At 46.1% G+C, this 15,513-nt stretch overlaps 1 protein-coding gene across 2 annotated transcripts in view; it reads left to right on the top strand.

Moving 5' to 3' along the window:
- Nucleotides 1-4,818: 4,818 nt before the first annotated feature.
- EXOC3 (exocyst complex component 3) overlaps nt 4,819-15,513 on the top strand; it is a 42,571-nt gene continuing 31,876 nt past the window's right edge. The window contains exons 1-3 of one of the 2 annotated variants that reach the window (XM_044292747.1): nt 4,819-4,888; nt 6,661-6,810; nt 12,251-12,470. In XM_044292747.1, coding sequence (XP_044148682.1) covers nt 4,874-4,888; nt 6,661-6,810; nt 12,251-12,470 — 385 coding nt within the window. In that variant the 5' untranslated portion in view covers nt 4,819-4,873. The remainder of the gene's footprint in view (nt 4,889-6,660; nt 6,811-12,250; nt 12,471-15,513) is intronic. The other variant, XM_044292748.1, reaches the window with a different exon arrangement.

The raw sequence follows: 15,513 nt of genomic DNA, 5'->3' as shown, positions 1-15,513 counted from the left end.
TCGGCTAAATCCCATCCCTCAGAGGGACCTCTCCTACATAACTCCTTATCAGTATGTAATAGATGGAGGTCCTTATAGTGGAGTCCGGGAAATTGTCATTTCTATATGAGTCGGCTAAATCCCATCCCTCAGAAGGACCTCTCCTACATGACTCCTTCTCAGTATATGATAGATGGAGAAGGTCATTCTGGGGTCCAGAAAATTGTCATTTATATATGAGTTGGCTAAATCCCATCCTTTAGAGGGACCTCTCCTACATGACTTCTTCTCAGTATATAATAGATGGAGAAGGTCCTTCTGGAGACCAGGAAATAGGCATTTCTATATGAGTCGGCTAAATCCCATCCCTCAGAGGGACCTCTCCTATATGACTCTTTCTCAGTATGTCATAGATGGAGGTCCTTATAGTGGAGTCCGGGAAATTGTCATTTCTATATGAGTCGGCTAAATCCCATCCCTCAGAGGGACCTCTCCTACATGACTCCTTCTCAGTATATAATAGATGGAGAAGGTCCTTCTGGAGTCTAGGAAATATTCATTTCTATATGAGTCGGCTAAATCCCATCCCTCAGAGGGACCTCTCCTACATGACCCCTACTCAGTATATAATAGATGGATAAGGTCATTCTGGTGTCCAGAAAATAGTCATTTCTATATGAGTTGGCTAAATCCCATCCTTTAGAGGGACCTCTCCTACATGACTCCTTCTCAGTATATAATAGATGGAGAAGGTCCTTCTGGAGACCAGGAAATAGGCATTTCTATATTAGTCGGCTAAATCCCATCCCTCAGAGGGACCTCTTCTACATGACTCCTTCTCAGTATGTAATAGATGGAGGTCCTTATAGTGGAGTCCGGGAAATTGTCATTTCTATATGAGTCGGCTAAATCCCATCCCTCAGAGGGACCTCTCCTACATGACTCCTTCTCAGTAAATAATAGATGGAGAAGGTCCTTCTGGAGTCCGGGAAATAGTCATTTCTATATGAACTGGCTAAATCCCATTCCTCAGAGGGACCTCTCCTACATGACTCCTTCTCAGTATATAATAGATGGAGAAGGTCCTTCTGGAGTCCAGAAAACAGTCATTTCTATATAAGCTGGCTAAATCCCATCACTCAGAGGGACCTCTGTTACAGGACTCCTTCTCAGTATGTCATAGATGGAGAAGGTCAAACTGCGGTCCAGAAAATAGTAATTTCTATATTAGTCGGCTAAATCCCATCCCTCAGAGGGACCTCTCCTACATGACTCCTTCTCAGTATATAATAGATGGAGAAGGTCCTTCTGGAGTCCGGGAAATAGTCATTTCTATATGAACTGGCTAAAGCCCATTCCTCAGAGGGACCTCTCCTACATGACTCCTTCTCAGTATAAGATTGATGGAGAAGGTCATTCTGGGGTCCAGAAAATTGTCATTTCTATATGAGTTGGCTAAATCCCATCCTTTAGAGGGACCTCTCCTACATGACTCCTTCTCAGTATATAATAGATGGAGAAGGTCCTTCTGGAGTCCAGGAAATAGGCATTTCTATATGAGTCGGCTAAATCCCATCCCTCAGAGGGACCTCTCCTACATGACTCTTTCAAATTTATTCATAGATGGAGGTCCTTATAGTGGAGTCCGGGAAATTGTAATTTCTAAATGAGTCGGCTAAATCCCATCCCTCAGAGGGACCTCTCCTACATGACTCCTTCTCAGTATATAATAGATGGAGAAGGTCCTTCTGGAGTCCGGGAAATAGTCATTTCTATATGAACTGGCTAAAGCCCATTCCTCAGAGGGACCTCTCCTACATGACTCCTTCTCGGTATATAATAGATGGAGAAGGTCCTTCTGGAGTCCAGAAAATAGTCATTTCTATATAAGCTGGCTAAACCCCATCACTCAGAGGGACCTCTCCTACATGACTCATTCTCAGTATGTAATAGATGGAGGTCCTTAAAGTGGAGTCCGGGAAATTGTCATTTCTATATGAGTCGGCTAAATCCCATCCCTCAGAGGGACCTCTCATACATGACTCCTTTCAGTATATGATAGATGGAGAAGGTCATTCTGGGGTCCAGAAAATTGTCATTTCTATATGAGTTGGCTAAATCCCATCCTTCAGAGAGACCTCTCCTACATGACCCCTTCTCAGTATATAATAGATGGAGAAGGTCCTTCTGGGGTACAGAAAATAGTAATTTCTATATTTGTCGGCTAAATCCCATCCCTCAGAGGGACCTCTTCTACATAACTCCTTCTCAGTATGTAATAGATGGAGGTCCTTATAGTGGAGTCCGGGAAATTGTCATTTCTATATGAGTCGGCTAAATCCCATCTCTCAGAGGGACCTCTCCTACATGACTCCTTCTCAGTATATGATAAATGGAGAAGGTCATTCTGGGGTCCAGAAAATTGTCATTTCTATATGAGTTGGCTAAATCCCATCCTTTAGAGGGACCTCTCCTACATGACTCCTTCTCAGTATATAATAGATGGAGAAGGTCCTTCTGGAGACCAGGAAATAGGCATTTCTATATGAGTCGGCTAAATCCCATCCCTCAGAGGGACCTCTCCTACATGACTTTCTCAGTATGTCATAGATGGAGGTCCTTATAGTGGAGTCCGGGAAATTGTAATTTCTATATGAGTCGGCTAAATCCCATCCCTCAGAGGAACCTCTCCTACATGACTCCTTCTCAGTATATAATAGATGGAGAAGGTCCTTCTGGAGTCCGGGAAATAGTCATTTCTATATGAGTCGTCTAAATCCCATCCTTCAAAGGGACCTCTCCTACATTACTCCTTCTCAGTATACAATAGATCGAGAAGGTCCTTCTGGAGTCTAGGAAATATTCATTTCTATATGAGTCGGCTAAATCCCATCCCTCAGAGGGACCTCTCCTACATGGCCCCTACTCAGTATATAATAGATGGAGAAGGTAATTCTGGGGTCCAGAAAATAGTAATTTCTATATTAGTCGGCTAAATCCGATCCCTCAGAGGGACCTCTTCTACATGACCCCTTCTCAGTATGTAATAGATGGAGGTCCTTATAGTGGAGTCCGGGAAATTGTCATTTCTATATGAGTCGGCTAAATCCCATCCCTCATAGGGACCTCTCCTACATGACTCCTTCTCAGTATATAATAGATGGAGAAGGTCCTTCTGGAGTCCGGGAAATATTCATTTCTATATGAGTCGGCTAAATCCCATCTCTCAGAGGGTCCTCTCCTACATGACACCTTTTCAGTATATAATAGATGGAGAAGATCCTTCTGGAGTCCGGGAAATAGTCATTTCTATATGAACTGGCTAAATCCCATTCCTCAGAGGGACCTCTCCTACATGACTCCTTCTCGGTATGTAATAGATGGAGAAGGTCCTTCTGGAGTCCAGAAAATAGTAATTTCTATATAAGCTGGCTAAATCCCATCCCTCAGAGGGACCTCTCCTACATTACGTCTCCAGGAAATAGAAAATAACTATAAAGACTTTATTGTCCCCCGTTCACCTGTCTTACTTTAGTCAATGCTACAAAGTGAAACAAATACAAAGAACAATGTCACCGAAGCTTTACCAGAATGGTTCTTGTGCAGAGAATGGGATTTCGCTAATTCACTGTGAAGCTAAATACGATGATAGATCAGGTCCAGGACAATAGGGGAATAATTGGATCCCTGCAGATTATAGGACATAGACGGATGCTATAGAGCTGGCTATTTTTCATTATAAGGGCCCTTTCACACTTGCGTTGTCCGGATCCGGCGTGTACTCCACTTGCCGGAATTACACGCCGGATCCGGAAAAACGCAGGTGTACTGAAAGCATTTGAAGACGGAGCGGTCTTCAAAATGCGTTCAGTGTTACTATGGCACCCAGGACGCTATTAATGTCCTGGTTGCCATAGTAGGAGCGGGGGAGCGGTATACTTACAGTCCGTGTGGTTCCCGGGGCGCTCCAGAATGACGTCAGAGCGCCCCGTGCGCATGGATGACATGTTCCATGTGATCACGTGATCCATGCGCTTGGGGCGCCCTGACGTCACTCTGGAGCGCCCCGGGAGCCGCACGGACGGTAAGTATGCTGCTCCCCCGCTCCCCACTACACTTTACCATGGCTGCCAGGACTTTAGCGTCCCGGCAGCCATGGTAACCACTCTAAAAAAGCTAAACGTCGGATCCGGCAATGCGCTGAAACGACGTTTAGCTTAAGGCCGGATCAATGCCTTTCAATGGGCATTAATTCCGGATCCGGCCTTGTGGCAAGTCTTCAGGATTTTTGGCCGGAGCAAAACGCGCAGCATGCTGCGGTATTTTCTCCGGCCAAAAAACGTTCCGTTCCGGAACTGAAGACATCCTGATGCATCCTGAACGGATTTCTCTCCATTCAGAATGCATTAGGATAATCCTGATCAGGATTCTTCCGGCATAGAGCCCCGACGACGGAACTCTATGCCGGAACCGGACAACGCAAGTGTGAAAGGGCCCTTAGTGAGGAGCAGGTCCTTCTGAGTCATGGGAAATAGCCAATTCACTGTGACATGGCTAAATACTGTATCTATATAGGACCCCACCACTAGGGGGCGAAAGGGTCCTTACCAGTTATTGGAAATAGACTGCTGCTGTACGGCCGACTACTCCCCATGACTGGGGAGGACCAGGTCCCTGTGAGTCATGGGATTTAGTCACCTCCTCCAAGTAACCTAAGCAAGCTGACGTCATCCAGCCGCCCGTCCTAACAGTCCCGCCAATCACAGCACGCGTAACACGTAGTGGAAGGGTCAGCTTCTAATATGAGTGCGGTGATTGGCGCGTCTGCCGTATGGTGGGCGGGAGCAGACGGTAGGGAAGTGTATTGCTTCCGGTAGTGGCCGTCACAAGACTGATGCGCTACAGCTGGGTATGATGCTTCTTGTGGCGCTCGGGGCGGATCCGCTGCGGTTTGGGGACGTGTGGGCTGTGTGCCCTGAATTCCGTACACGTTCATAGCGGTTGTCCCGGCCCCCAATAACGGTGCAGCTCGGGCTCCTCATAGTGTAGTGCATGACGGAGTGCCACATTCATGTCTGCTCCTGCCATTCATTCCCAGAAGGAGAGAGTGCCAGTCTTTCCATAGGCAGCTATCACCACCCTTAGATCCTGCACGGGGTGAGGTGGGGTCACGGAGGATCTGTGCCCGGGTATTATTCTGGGCTTGTCTGCAAGGAAAGTTAAACATAGGTGGCACAGTACTTACCTCTTACCTCTCCCCCGCCCCTGCTGGGTTTTGTTTACATATGGGGAGTAGTGCCATGCTGTATACCCGCATGTGGGCATAAGCAAAGACTGGCACAGGAGAGGTGCCTGATTTACCATAAAGGGTGAGCTCTACCAAGACTGGTGGAAAGGAAAACTGGCCTAGTTGCCCCTAGCAACCAATCAGATTCCACCTTTTATTTTTCAGCACTCCTTTGTAAAATGAAAGGTGGTTTCTGATTGGTTGCTGTGTTCAAGTAAGCCGTTTTCCATTCCACCTGTTTTGAAAAATCTCTCCGTGTTTTCGTTCACTTTCACCTGACGGACTTGCCAGCTGCTGATAACCGAAGTCCAGCTGCTGATAACCGATCGTTGTTGGGGCGTCACTGCTGTGACAACCCCTTTAAGATAAGTGGGTGTCCTTTAGGGCTCATGCACAGTTCAATAGAAATGTCCTATCCTTTTTCGGACATGTAATATCTTTTTTGTGGGGTCATGGAATGGACTTGCAGACGCATTTTTTGTCGCCGCGTTGAAATGAAAGAGTCCGAATCTGATTCGCAAAAAATGTGGATCGGATGCAGATCAAACTTAGTCATGTGCATGAAGCCGTAGGGTACTTTCACACTAGCGTTATTCTTTTTCCCGGCACGGAGTTCCATCCTAGGGGCTCAATACCGCAAAAGAACTGTTCAGACATATCCCCATGCAGTCTAAATGGAGAGCCATCCGTTCAGTATGCATCAGGGTATCTTTAGTTCAGTCACTGTACGGTTTTTGGAGAGAGAAAATACCGCAGCATGCTATGGTATTTTCTCCATCCAAAATTCCAGAACACTTGCTGGAATGCCGGATCCGGCATGATTTTCCATTGAATTGTGTTTGTGCCAAATCCGGCCCTAAGTGTTCCGTAAAAAAGGATCCGTTTTTCCGAATTGCAATACCGGATCTGTCTCTCCGGTGCCATGTATTTGTGGCTTATGTGGCGCACACCAGCATCCTGCTGTGGTACAGGTCGTGTGTGTTTTAAGGAGGACCTGTCACCTTTTCTGACATGACTAGTTTAGTAATGCCCTGCATTCCCAATGTAAGAAAATTTCTGGAGAAACCATTCTTATATAACTCCGTGTCATGCTAGTCTTCTGTTATTCCTACTAGATGTTTATGAAGGCATTGCCATAGTCAATAATGGTCCATCTGGGTGCTACCATTTGGGGGGTGACCCTGCCCAGTTGGACATTATCCAGTCCGTGCAGAAACACACTCCCAACTGGTAACATCCCTTTACTGCAGAATACTGGCAATTCATTAATAAACTTCTAGTAGGAATAGCACAACATAGAGTTATTATTACATGGGGAATGTAAGTAGTCAGGAGAGGCGACAGGTCCGGGTTCTTTATGATATATGTGACCTTTGTCTTTGTTTTCCTATAAGCTCAGCATGGAGGAGCCAGACAGAGAGGCAGTGGCCACTGCTGTGCAGCGCGTGGCAGGGATGCTGCAAAGGCCAGATCAGCTGGATAAAGTGGAGCAGTATCGGAGAAGAGAGGCCCGGAAAAAAGCTTCCGTGGAGGCCAGGCTAAAGGCAAGCTTTTATGTTATGGGCCCTTCTGTAGTTTATTTTTTACAACCACCTCCTTGGTTCAGTTGGGCCTTATTCACACATGCATAATGAAATCCGTGATAAGAGGGTCAGTGATCCATCCAAGGAGATTTCTGTGAAGAATCCATGTTTGGTCCGTGTGTCATCCATGTTCCACGGACACTACACAGTTTAAAATTAATTTTCAGAGCATTTCCTATAGATGGTCTGTGAAACACGGATTGTGTGTGTGTTTTTCATGGATCCATAGACTATAATGGGTGTGATGCAATTTTAAAATGAATGGATATGTGTGCTGTCCGTGTAAAGCACGTACAGCCCACGTCCATAATTCACTGACGTGTGCCTATGGTCTTAGACTGGTTGCCAGGGGCCCACTGAGAATCTAGAGTGGTCCTGGAAAAATACCTGAAAGTGGCCCCTTGTTGTAGATGGGTAAAAATGGACATAAGGCGTTCAACACAAGTAGGCACTGGCAAGAAAGGTAGGCAGGGCCAACAATACCATAGTGCAGCGCAAAATACTGGCCAGCAGAACCAAATATCACAGTGTAGCACAAAATACGTTTATATAGCTGGCAGCTGTGAGAAGGGCCTGGCTCTGCCCCTGGGCGTCAGTCTACTGTGAAAAAAACAAAAGGCGCGGACAAGAATAGGACGTGTTATATTTTTTTAGCGGAGCCGCGGATCTTTTGCTCATAAATGGGGATGGCTCATAAATACAGATTACATTCACTACAGATTACATGTACCTTTCTAGCAGGTAGAGTTCTTCTTTAACCACCTCCGGACCGCCTAACGCACATGTGCGTTCCGGAGGTGGCAGGCTGGCGCACAGTCACGCATATATGCGTCATCTCGCGAGACGCGAGATTTCCTGTGAACGCGCGCACACAGGATCGGAAGGTAAGCGAGTGGATCTCCAGCATGCCAGCGGCGATCGTTCGCTGGCAGGCTGGAGATCCGAATTTTTTAACCCCTAACAGGTATATTAGACGCTGTTTTCATAACAGCGTCTAATATACCTCCTACCTGGTCCTCTGGTGGTCCCTTTTGTTAGGATCGACCACCAGAGGACTCAGGTAGGTCAGTACAGTCGCACCAAACGCCACACTACACTACACTACACTACACCCCCCCCCCCCCCCCGTCCCCCGTCCCCCGTCACTTATTAACCCCTTATAAACCCATGATCACCCCATATAAACTCCCTGATCACCCCCCTGTCATTGATCACCGCCCTGTCATTGATCACCCCCCTGTCAGGCTCCGTTCAGACGTCCGTATGATTTTTACGGATCCACGGATACATGGATCGGATCCGCAAAAAGCATACGGACATCTGAATGGAGCCTTACAGGGGGGTGATCAATGACAGGCGGGTGATCACCCATATACACTCCCTGATCACCCCCTGTCATTGATCACCCCCCTGTCATTGATCACTCCCCTGTAAGGCTCCATTCAGACGTCCGCATGATTTTTACGGATCCATGGATACATGGATCGGATCCGCAAAACACATGCGGACGTCTGAATGGAGCCTTACAGGGGGTGATCAATGACAGGCGGGTGATCACCCATATACACTCCCTGATCACCCCCCTGTCATTGATAACCCCCCTGTAAGGCTCCATTCAGACGTCCGCATGCGTTTTGTGGATCCGATCCATGTATCCATGGATCCGTAAAAAATCATGCGGATGTCTGAATGGAGCCTTACAGGGGGGGTGATCAGTGACAGGGGGGTGATCACCCTGATTACCCTGATCACCCCCTGTCATTGATAACCCCCCTGTAAGGCTCCATTCAGACGTCCGCATGCGTTCTGTGGATCCGATACATGTATCCATGGATCTGTAAAAAATCATGCGGATGTCTGAATGGAGCCTTACAGGGGGGGTGATCAGTGACAGGGGGGTGATCACCCTGATTACCCTGATCACCCCCTGTCATTGATAACCCCCCTGTAAGGCTCCATTCAGACGTCCGCATGCGTTCTGTGGATCCGATACATGTATCCATGGATCCGTAAAAAATCATGCGGATGTCTGAATGGAGCCTTACAGGGGGGGTGATCAGTGACAGGGGGGTGATCACCCTGATTACCCTGATCACCCCCTGTCATTGATAACCCCCCTGTAAGGCTCCATTCAGACGTCCGCATGCGTTTTGTGGATCCGATCCATGTATCCATGGATCCGTAAAAAATCATGCGGATGTCTGAATGGAGCCTTACGGGGGGGTGATCAATGACAGGGGGGTGATCAGGGAGTCTATATGGGTGATCACCCCCCTGTCATTGATCACCCCCCCTGGTAAGGCTCCATTCAGACATTTTTTTTGGCACAAGTTAGCGGAAATTTTTTGTTTGTTTTTGTTTTTTCTTACCAAGTCTCATATTCCACTAACTTGTGTCAAAAAATAAAATCTCACATGAACTCGCCATACCCCTCACGGAATCCAAATGCGTAAACATTTTTAGACATTTATATTCCAGACTTCTTCTCACGCTTTAGGGCCCCTAAAAAGCCAGGGCAGTATAAATACCCCACATGTGACCCCATTTCGGAAAGAAGACACCCCAAGATATTCCGTGAGGGGGATATTGAGTCCATGAAAGATTGAAATTTTTGTCCTAAGTTAGCGGAAAGTGAGACTTTGTGAGAAAAAAACAAAAAAAAATCAATATCCGCTAACTTATGCAAAAAAAAAAAAAATTCTAGGAACTCGCCATGCCCCTCATTGAATACCTTGGGGTGTCTTCTTTCCAAAGTGGGGTCACATGTGGGGTATTTATACTGCCCTGGCTTTTTAGGGGCCCGAAAGTGTGAGAAGTCTGGGATCCAAATGTCTAAAAATGCCCTCCTAAAAGGAATTTGGGCCCCTTGCGCATCTAGGCTGCAAAAAAGTGTGACACATCTGGTATCGCCGTACTCAGGAGAAGTTGGGGAATGTGTTTTGGGGTGTCATTTTACATATACCCATGCTGGGTGAGAAAAATATCTTGGTCAAATGCCAACTTTGTATAAAAAAATGGGAAAAGTTGTCTTTTGCCAAGATATTTCTCTCATCCAGCATGGGTATATGTAAAATGACACCCCAAAACACATTGCCCAACTTCTCCTGAGTACGGCGATACCACATGTGTGACACTTTTTTGCAGCCAAGGTGGGCAAAGGGGCACATATTCCAAAGTGCACCTTTCAGATTTCGCAGGCCATTTTTTACACATTTTGATTGCAAGGTACTTCTTACACATTTGGGCCCCTAAATTGCCAGGGCAGTATAACTACGCCACAAGTGACCCCATTTTGGAAAGAAGACACCCCAAGGTATTCCGTGAGGGGCACGGCGAGTTCCTAGAATGTTTTATTTTTTGTCACAAGTTAGCGGAAAATGATGATTTTTCTTTTTTTTTTCTTTTTTCCTTACAAAGTCTCATATTCCACTAACTTGCGACAAAAAATAAAAAATTCTAGGAACTCGCCATGCCCCTCACGGAATACCTTGGGGTGTCTTCTTTCCAAAATGGGGTCACTTGTGGCGTAGTTATACTGCCCTGGCAATTTAGGGGCCCAAATGTGTGAGAAGAACTTTGCAATCAAAATGTGTAAAAAATGCCCTGCAAAATCCGAAACATTTTTTTTTTATCAAAGACATGTAGAACAATAAACTTGGCGAAAAATTTATATATGGATGTCGTTTTTTTTGCAAAATTTTACAGCTGAAAGTGAAAAATGTCATTTTTTTGCAAAAAAATCGTTACATTTTGATTAATAACAAAAAAAGTAAAAATGTCAGCAGCAATAAAATACCACCAAATGAAAGCTCCATTAGTGAGAAGAAAAGGAGGTAAAATTCATTTGGGTGGTAAGTTTCATGACCGAGCGATAAACGGTGATAGGAGTGTAGTGCCGAAGTGTAAAAAGTGCTCTGGTCATGAAGGGGGTTTTACCTAGCGGGGCTGAAGTGGTTAAAGGGCTTCTGTCAGCCCACTAAACGTTTTTCTTTTTTTTTTTTGTTAATAATAATCCCTACACTGCAAGCTCCCTATACATAAGCTAAATGTTCATTTTGGTTCTGTAGATTTTGTTAAAAAGCTATTTTTATAATATGTAAATTACCTTGCTACCAGCAAGTAGGACGGCTACTTGCTGGTAGCAGCTGCATCCTCCTCTCATAATGACGCCCCCTCCGCTGTGTGATTGACAGGGCCAGGGAACGGGATCGTTCTCTGCTGGCCCTGTTTGAATTCAAAATATCGCGTCTGCGCCGCACCTGTCTTTAATTGGCGCAGGCGCACTGAGAGGCGGCTCTCTCGGCCGCTCCCTCCTCAATGCGCCTGCGCCGATGACGTCACATCTACACCCGGCACAGGCGCATTGAGGATGGAGCGGCCGAGAGAGTGGCCGCCTCTCAGTGCGCCTGCGCCGATTAATGACAGGTACGGCGCAGGCGCAATATTTTGAATTCAAACAGGGCCAGCGGAGAACGATTCCGTTCCCTGGCCCTGTCAATCACACAGCGGAGGATGCGGCTGCTACCAGCAAGTAGCCGTCCTACTTGCTGGTAGCAAGGTAATTTACATATTATAAAAATAGCTTTTTAACAAAATCTACAGAACCAAAATGAATATTTAGCTTATGTATAGGGAGCTCGCAGTGTAGGGATTATTATTAACCAAAAAAAAAAAAGAAAAAACGGTTTAGTGGGCTGACAGAAGCCCTTTAAAGGGATTTTCTGGGACTTTAACATTGATGACCTAGCCTGAGGATAGGCCATCAACATCTGATTGCTTGGTGTCTGACACCCCACACCCCTGCCAATCCGCTGTTTCACACCTGTTTCTCTGTCCATTGTGCAGAGGGCGCAGCGTGTAGCTGCAGCACTGCTGCCATTACAGTGTATGGGACCAGCTCCGTCCACTGCACAAAGGTGTATAGTTTGCTCTGGACCAGCTGACTGGCGTGGGTGTCAGACCCCCAATGATATTGATTGCTTGTCCTGAGGATAGGTTATCAGTATTAAATCCCAGAAAACCACTGTGTTGTCTTAGCGTAAAGTAAAACTGACAGCAGAATATTTAATAAATCAAAACGTGTTACTCACCTGTTAAATTTTCCACTGCGAAAGCGGAGATGCTTCCATGATCCTCCACTGGTATTTGTCTATATTCCGCAAGTGATGGCATGCTATACTGGCATGTGACGACTGCTGCAAATGACTGGCACTAGTGTTCTTGTGCCGCTTTTACTGGCGTCACCTCTGCAGCCAGTCTTTGGTATGGGGCCACAGGAGCATTGATGCTGAGGCGAACAGGGATTTAACAGCTGAGAAATGTTTTTTTTATTTTAGTAATTTTCTTTTGGCAGCCATTTTTAACTCTAGGCAAGTGACTTATGGAAATGCTCTTTTTATAGGCTGCCATCCAGTCACAACTCGATGGTGTGAGAACAGGCTTGAACCAGCTTCACAATGCTCTGAATGATGTAAAAGACATCCAGCAGTCTTTAGGAAACCTCAGCAAAGACTGGCGGCAGAGTATAAATACCATTGAGAGCTTGAAGGATGTGAAGGACGCCGTCGTACAGCACAGCCAACTTGCAGCAGCAGTGGAGAACCTCAAGAACATTTTCTCTGGTAGATCACAAATAAATGTGTATTTTATAATCTTGTTTTACCTGCAACAACCATTGCACCCCAGTACGTTATATACTGTCCGTGTCTTAACTGGTGGCACTCGGAGCATTAGGACCCCCACTGATCCCCTGAACTAAGGGGGAACAGTGCAAAACAGGGTGCATTGGCCACTTCAGATTGTTCACTGAAAGGGGGTGTCCAGCAGTTTCTCTTCATTTTTTTTTTTTTTTTTTAAAGAAGGGGCACAATAGCACTGTGGCTGACCAGCTTTCTATACAGCTCTGCTACATTTGCCACTAAATAAACTTGTTCCCTATTGTCCCTCCACTAAATAAAATTGTCCCTCCACTCTCCTCCGATCTCTCCAGTGCGCACCCCCTCTATGTGCCGCTCGATCCAGTCCGCGCTGCATGTGTGGCGCTGTATCAGACTCGGCAGTGAGGAAAGACAATGTGCGCGGGCACGTACTCGTCTGAATCGCCGCCTGGGTGAAAAGGGAGAGCGGTCTGTGCAAGCACGGCCCTTAGATGTGGCTTTATCTATGGGTTGCCAAATGTCAACATTGGGGTAAGAGGGAAGTGTATTTCTCTATATGGGTGCATTATAAAAAATAGAAGCTATTTACACCACACCACCACAATGGATTTGAAATAAAACAAACAAGATGTGCTTTAACTGCAGAGTCAGCTTTAATTTGAGGGTATTTACATCCAAATCAGGTGAACAGTGTAGGAATTACAACAGTTTGCATATGTGCCACCTACTTGTTGAGGGACCAAAAGTAATGGGACAGAATAATAATCATAAATCAAACTTTCACTTTCTAATACTTGGTCGCAAATCCTTTGCAGTCAATTACAGCCTGAAGTCTGGAACACATAGACATCACCAGATACTGGGTTTCATCCCTGGTGATGCTCTACCAGGCCTCTACTGCAACTGTCTTCAGTTCCTGCTTGCTCTTGGGGCATTTTCCCTTCAGTTTTGTCTTCAGCAAGTGAAATGCACGCTCAATCAGATTCAGGTCAGGTGATTGACTTGGCCATTGTATAACATTCCAATTCTTTCCCTTAAAAGGGGTTGTCCAGGTTCAGAGCTGAACCTGGACATACCTCCATTTTCCCCCCGCCAGCCCCCCTGACATGAGCATCGGAGCAGTTCATGCTCCGATGCTCTCCTTTGCCCTGCGCTAAATCGCGCAGGGCAAAGGCATTTTTCTGAGTTCCGGTGACGTACCGGGCTCTCTATGGGGCTGACAGGCAGCCCGGTGACGTCACCGGCACTGATGGGCGGGATTTGGCTCTGCCCTAGCCAGTAAAACGGCTAGGGCAGAGCTAAAGCCCGCCCCTCAGAGCCGGTGACGTCACCGAACACACTGCTGGGCGGAAGTTACCGCCCGGCAGTGTGTTATTGAAAACAAAAGAGCCCGTGCCCTGCGCGATCTAGCGCAGGGCACTGGAGCGCATCGGAGCATGAGATGCTCCGATGCCAGGCTCAGGAGGGCTGCCGGGGTGAAAATAAGGGTATGTCCGGGTTCAGCTCTGAACCCGGACAACCCCTTTAAAACTCTTTGGTTGCTTTTGCAGTATGCTTTGGGTAATTGTCCATCTGCACTGTGAAGCGCCGTCCAACGAGTTCTGAAGCATTTGACTGAATATGAGCAGATAATATTGCCTGAAACACTTCAGAATTCATCCTGCTGCTTTTGTCAGCAGTCACATCATCAATAAATACAAGAGAACCAGTACCATTGGCAGCCATACGTGCCCACGCCATGATACTACCATCACCATGCTTTACTGATGAGGTGATATTCTTAGGATCATGAGCAGTTCCTTTCCTTCTCCATACTTTTCTCTTCCCATCACTCTGGTACAAGTTGATCTTGGTCTCATCTGTCATAGGATGTTGTTCCAGAACTGTGAAGGCTTTTGTAGATGTCGTTTGGCAAACTCTAATCTGGCCTTCCTGTTTTTGAGGTTCAACAATGGTTTACATCTTGTGGTAAAACCTTCTGTATTCACTCTGGTGAAGTCTTCTCTTGATTGTTGACTTTGACACACATACACCTACCTCCTCTTGATCTGGCCAACTGTTGTGAAGGGTGTTTTCTTCACCAGGGAAAGAATTCTTCGGTCATCCACCACAGTTTTTCGTGGTCTTCCTGGTCTTTTCGTGTTGCTGAGCTCACCGGTGCGTTCCTTCTTTTTAAGAATGTTCCAAACAGTTGTTTTGGCCATGCCTAATGTTTTTGCTATCTCTCTGATGGGTTTGTTTTGTTTTTTCAGCCTAATGATGGCTTGCTTCACTGATGGTGACAGCTCTTTGGATCTCATCTTGAGAGTTCACAGCAACAGATTCCAAATGCAAATGGCACACTTGAAATGAACTCTGGACCTTTTATCTGCTCATTGTAATTGGGATAATGAGGGAATAACACACACCTGGCCATGGAACAGCTGAGAAGCCAATTGTCCCATTACTTTTGGTTCCTTAACAAGTGGGAGGCACATATGCAAACTGTTGTAATTCCTACAACGTTCACCTGATTTGGATGTAAATACCCTCAGTCTGCAGTTAAAGCACATCTTGTTCGTTTCATTTCAAATCCATTGTGCTGGTGTATAGCGCCAAAATGTTAGAATTGTGTTGATGTTCCAATATTTATGGACCTGACTGTATATTCAACAGATCCCCTCCGCTCCCATTATGGTGCTTTGGGACCTGGGAAGCTGCAGAACAGGAGTGGCGGGGGATCAATAAGTATTGCTTAATTCAGTAGAGCTGTGATGAAATGCTCCACCCAGCTTAGGTGCATTTGGAGCCTTTCTCATCAGACATTAAATGGGGTATTCCATTATTATCAGTCATGTGTACATGCCTGTTTGAGAGCGCACCCCCTTAGTTTTAGGCATCAGTGGGGCTCCAATGATCAGATGCCTACCAGTGTATTCCGTTAATATCACTGTGAAGGACATATTAACTATGTCCTGACTCATGGCACTTGCAATGACTAGAATATTAGGAAGATTGTGTTGTCATT

The sequence above is a fragment of the Bufo gargarizans genome, chromosome 5, assembly GCF_014858855.1.
Source record: "Bufo gargarizans isolate SCDJY-AF-19 chromosome 5, ASM1485885v1, whole genome shotgun sequence".
Taxonomy (NCBI): domain Eukaryota; kingdom Metazoa; phylum Chordata; class Amphibia; order Anura; family Bufonidae; genus Bufo; species Bufo gargarizans.
The sequence above is the reverse complement of the archived record's forward strand: the minus strand, read 5'-3'. Positions and strand labels throughout refer to the sequence as shown.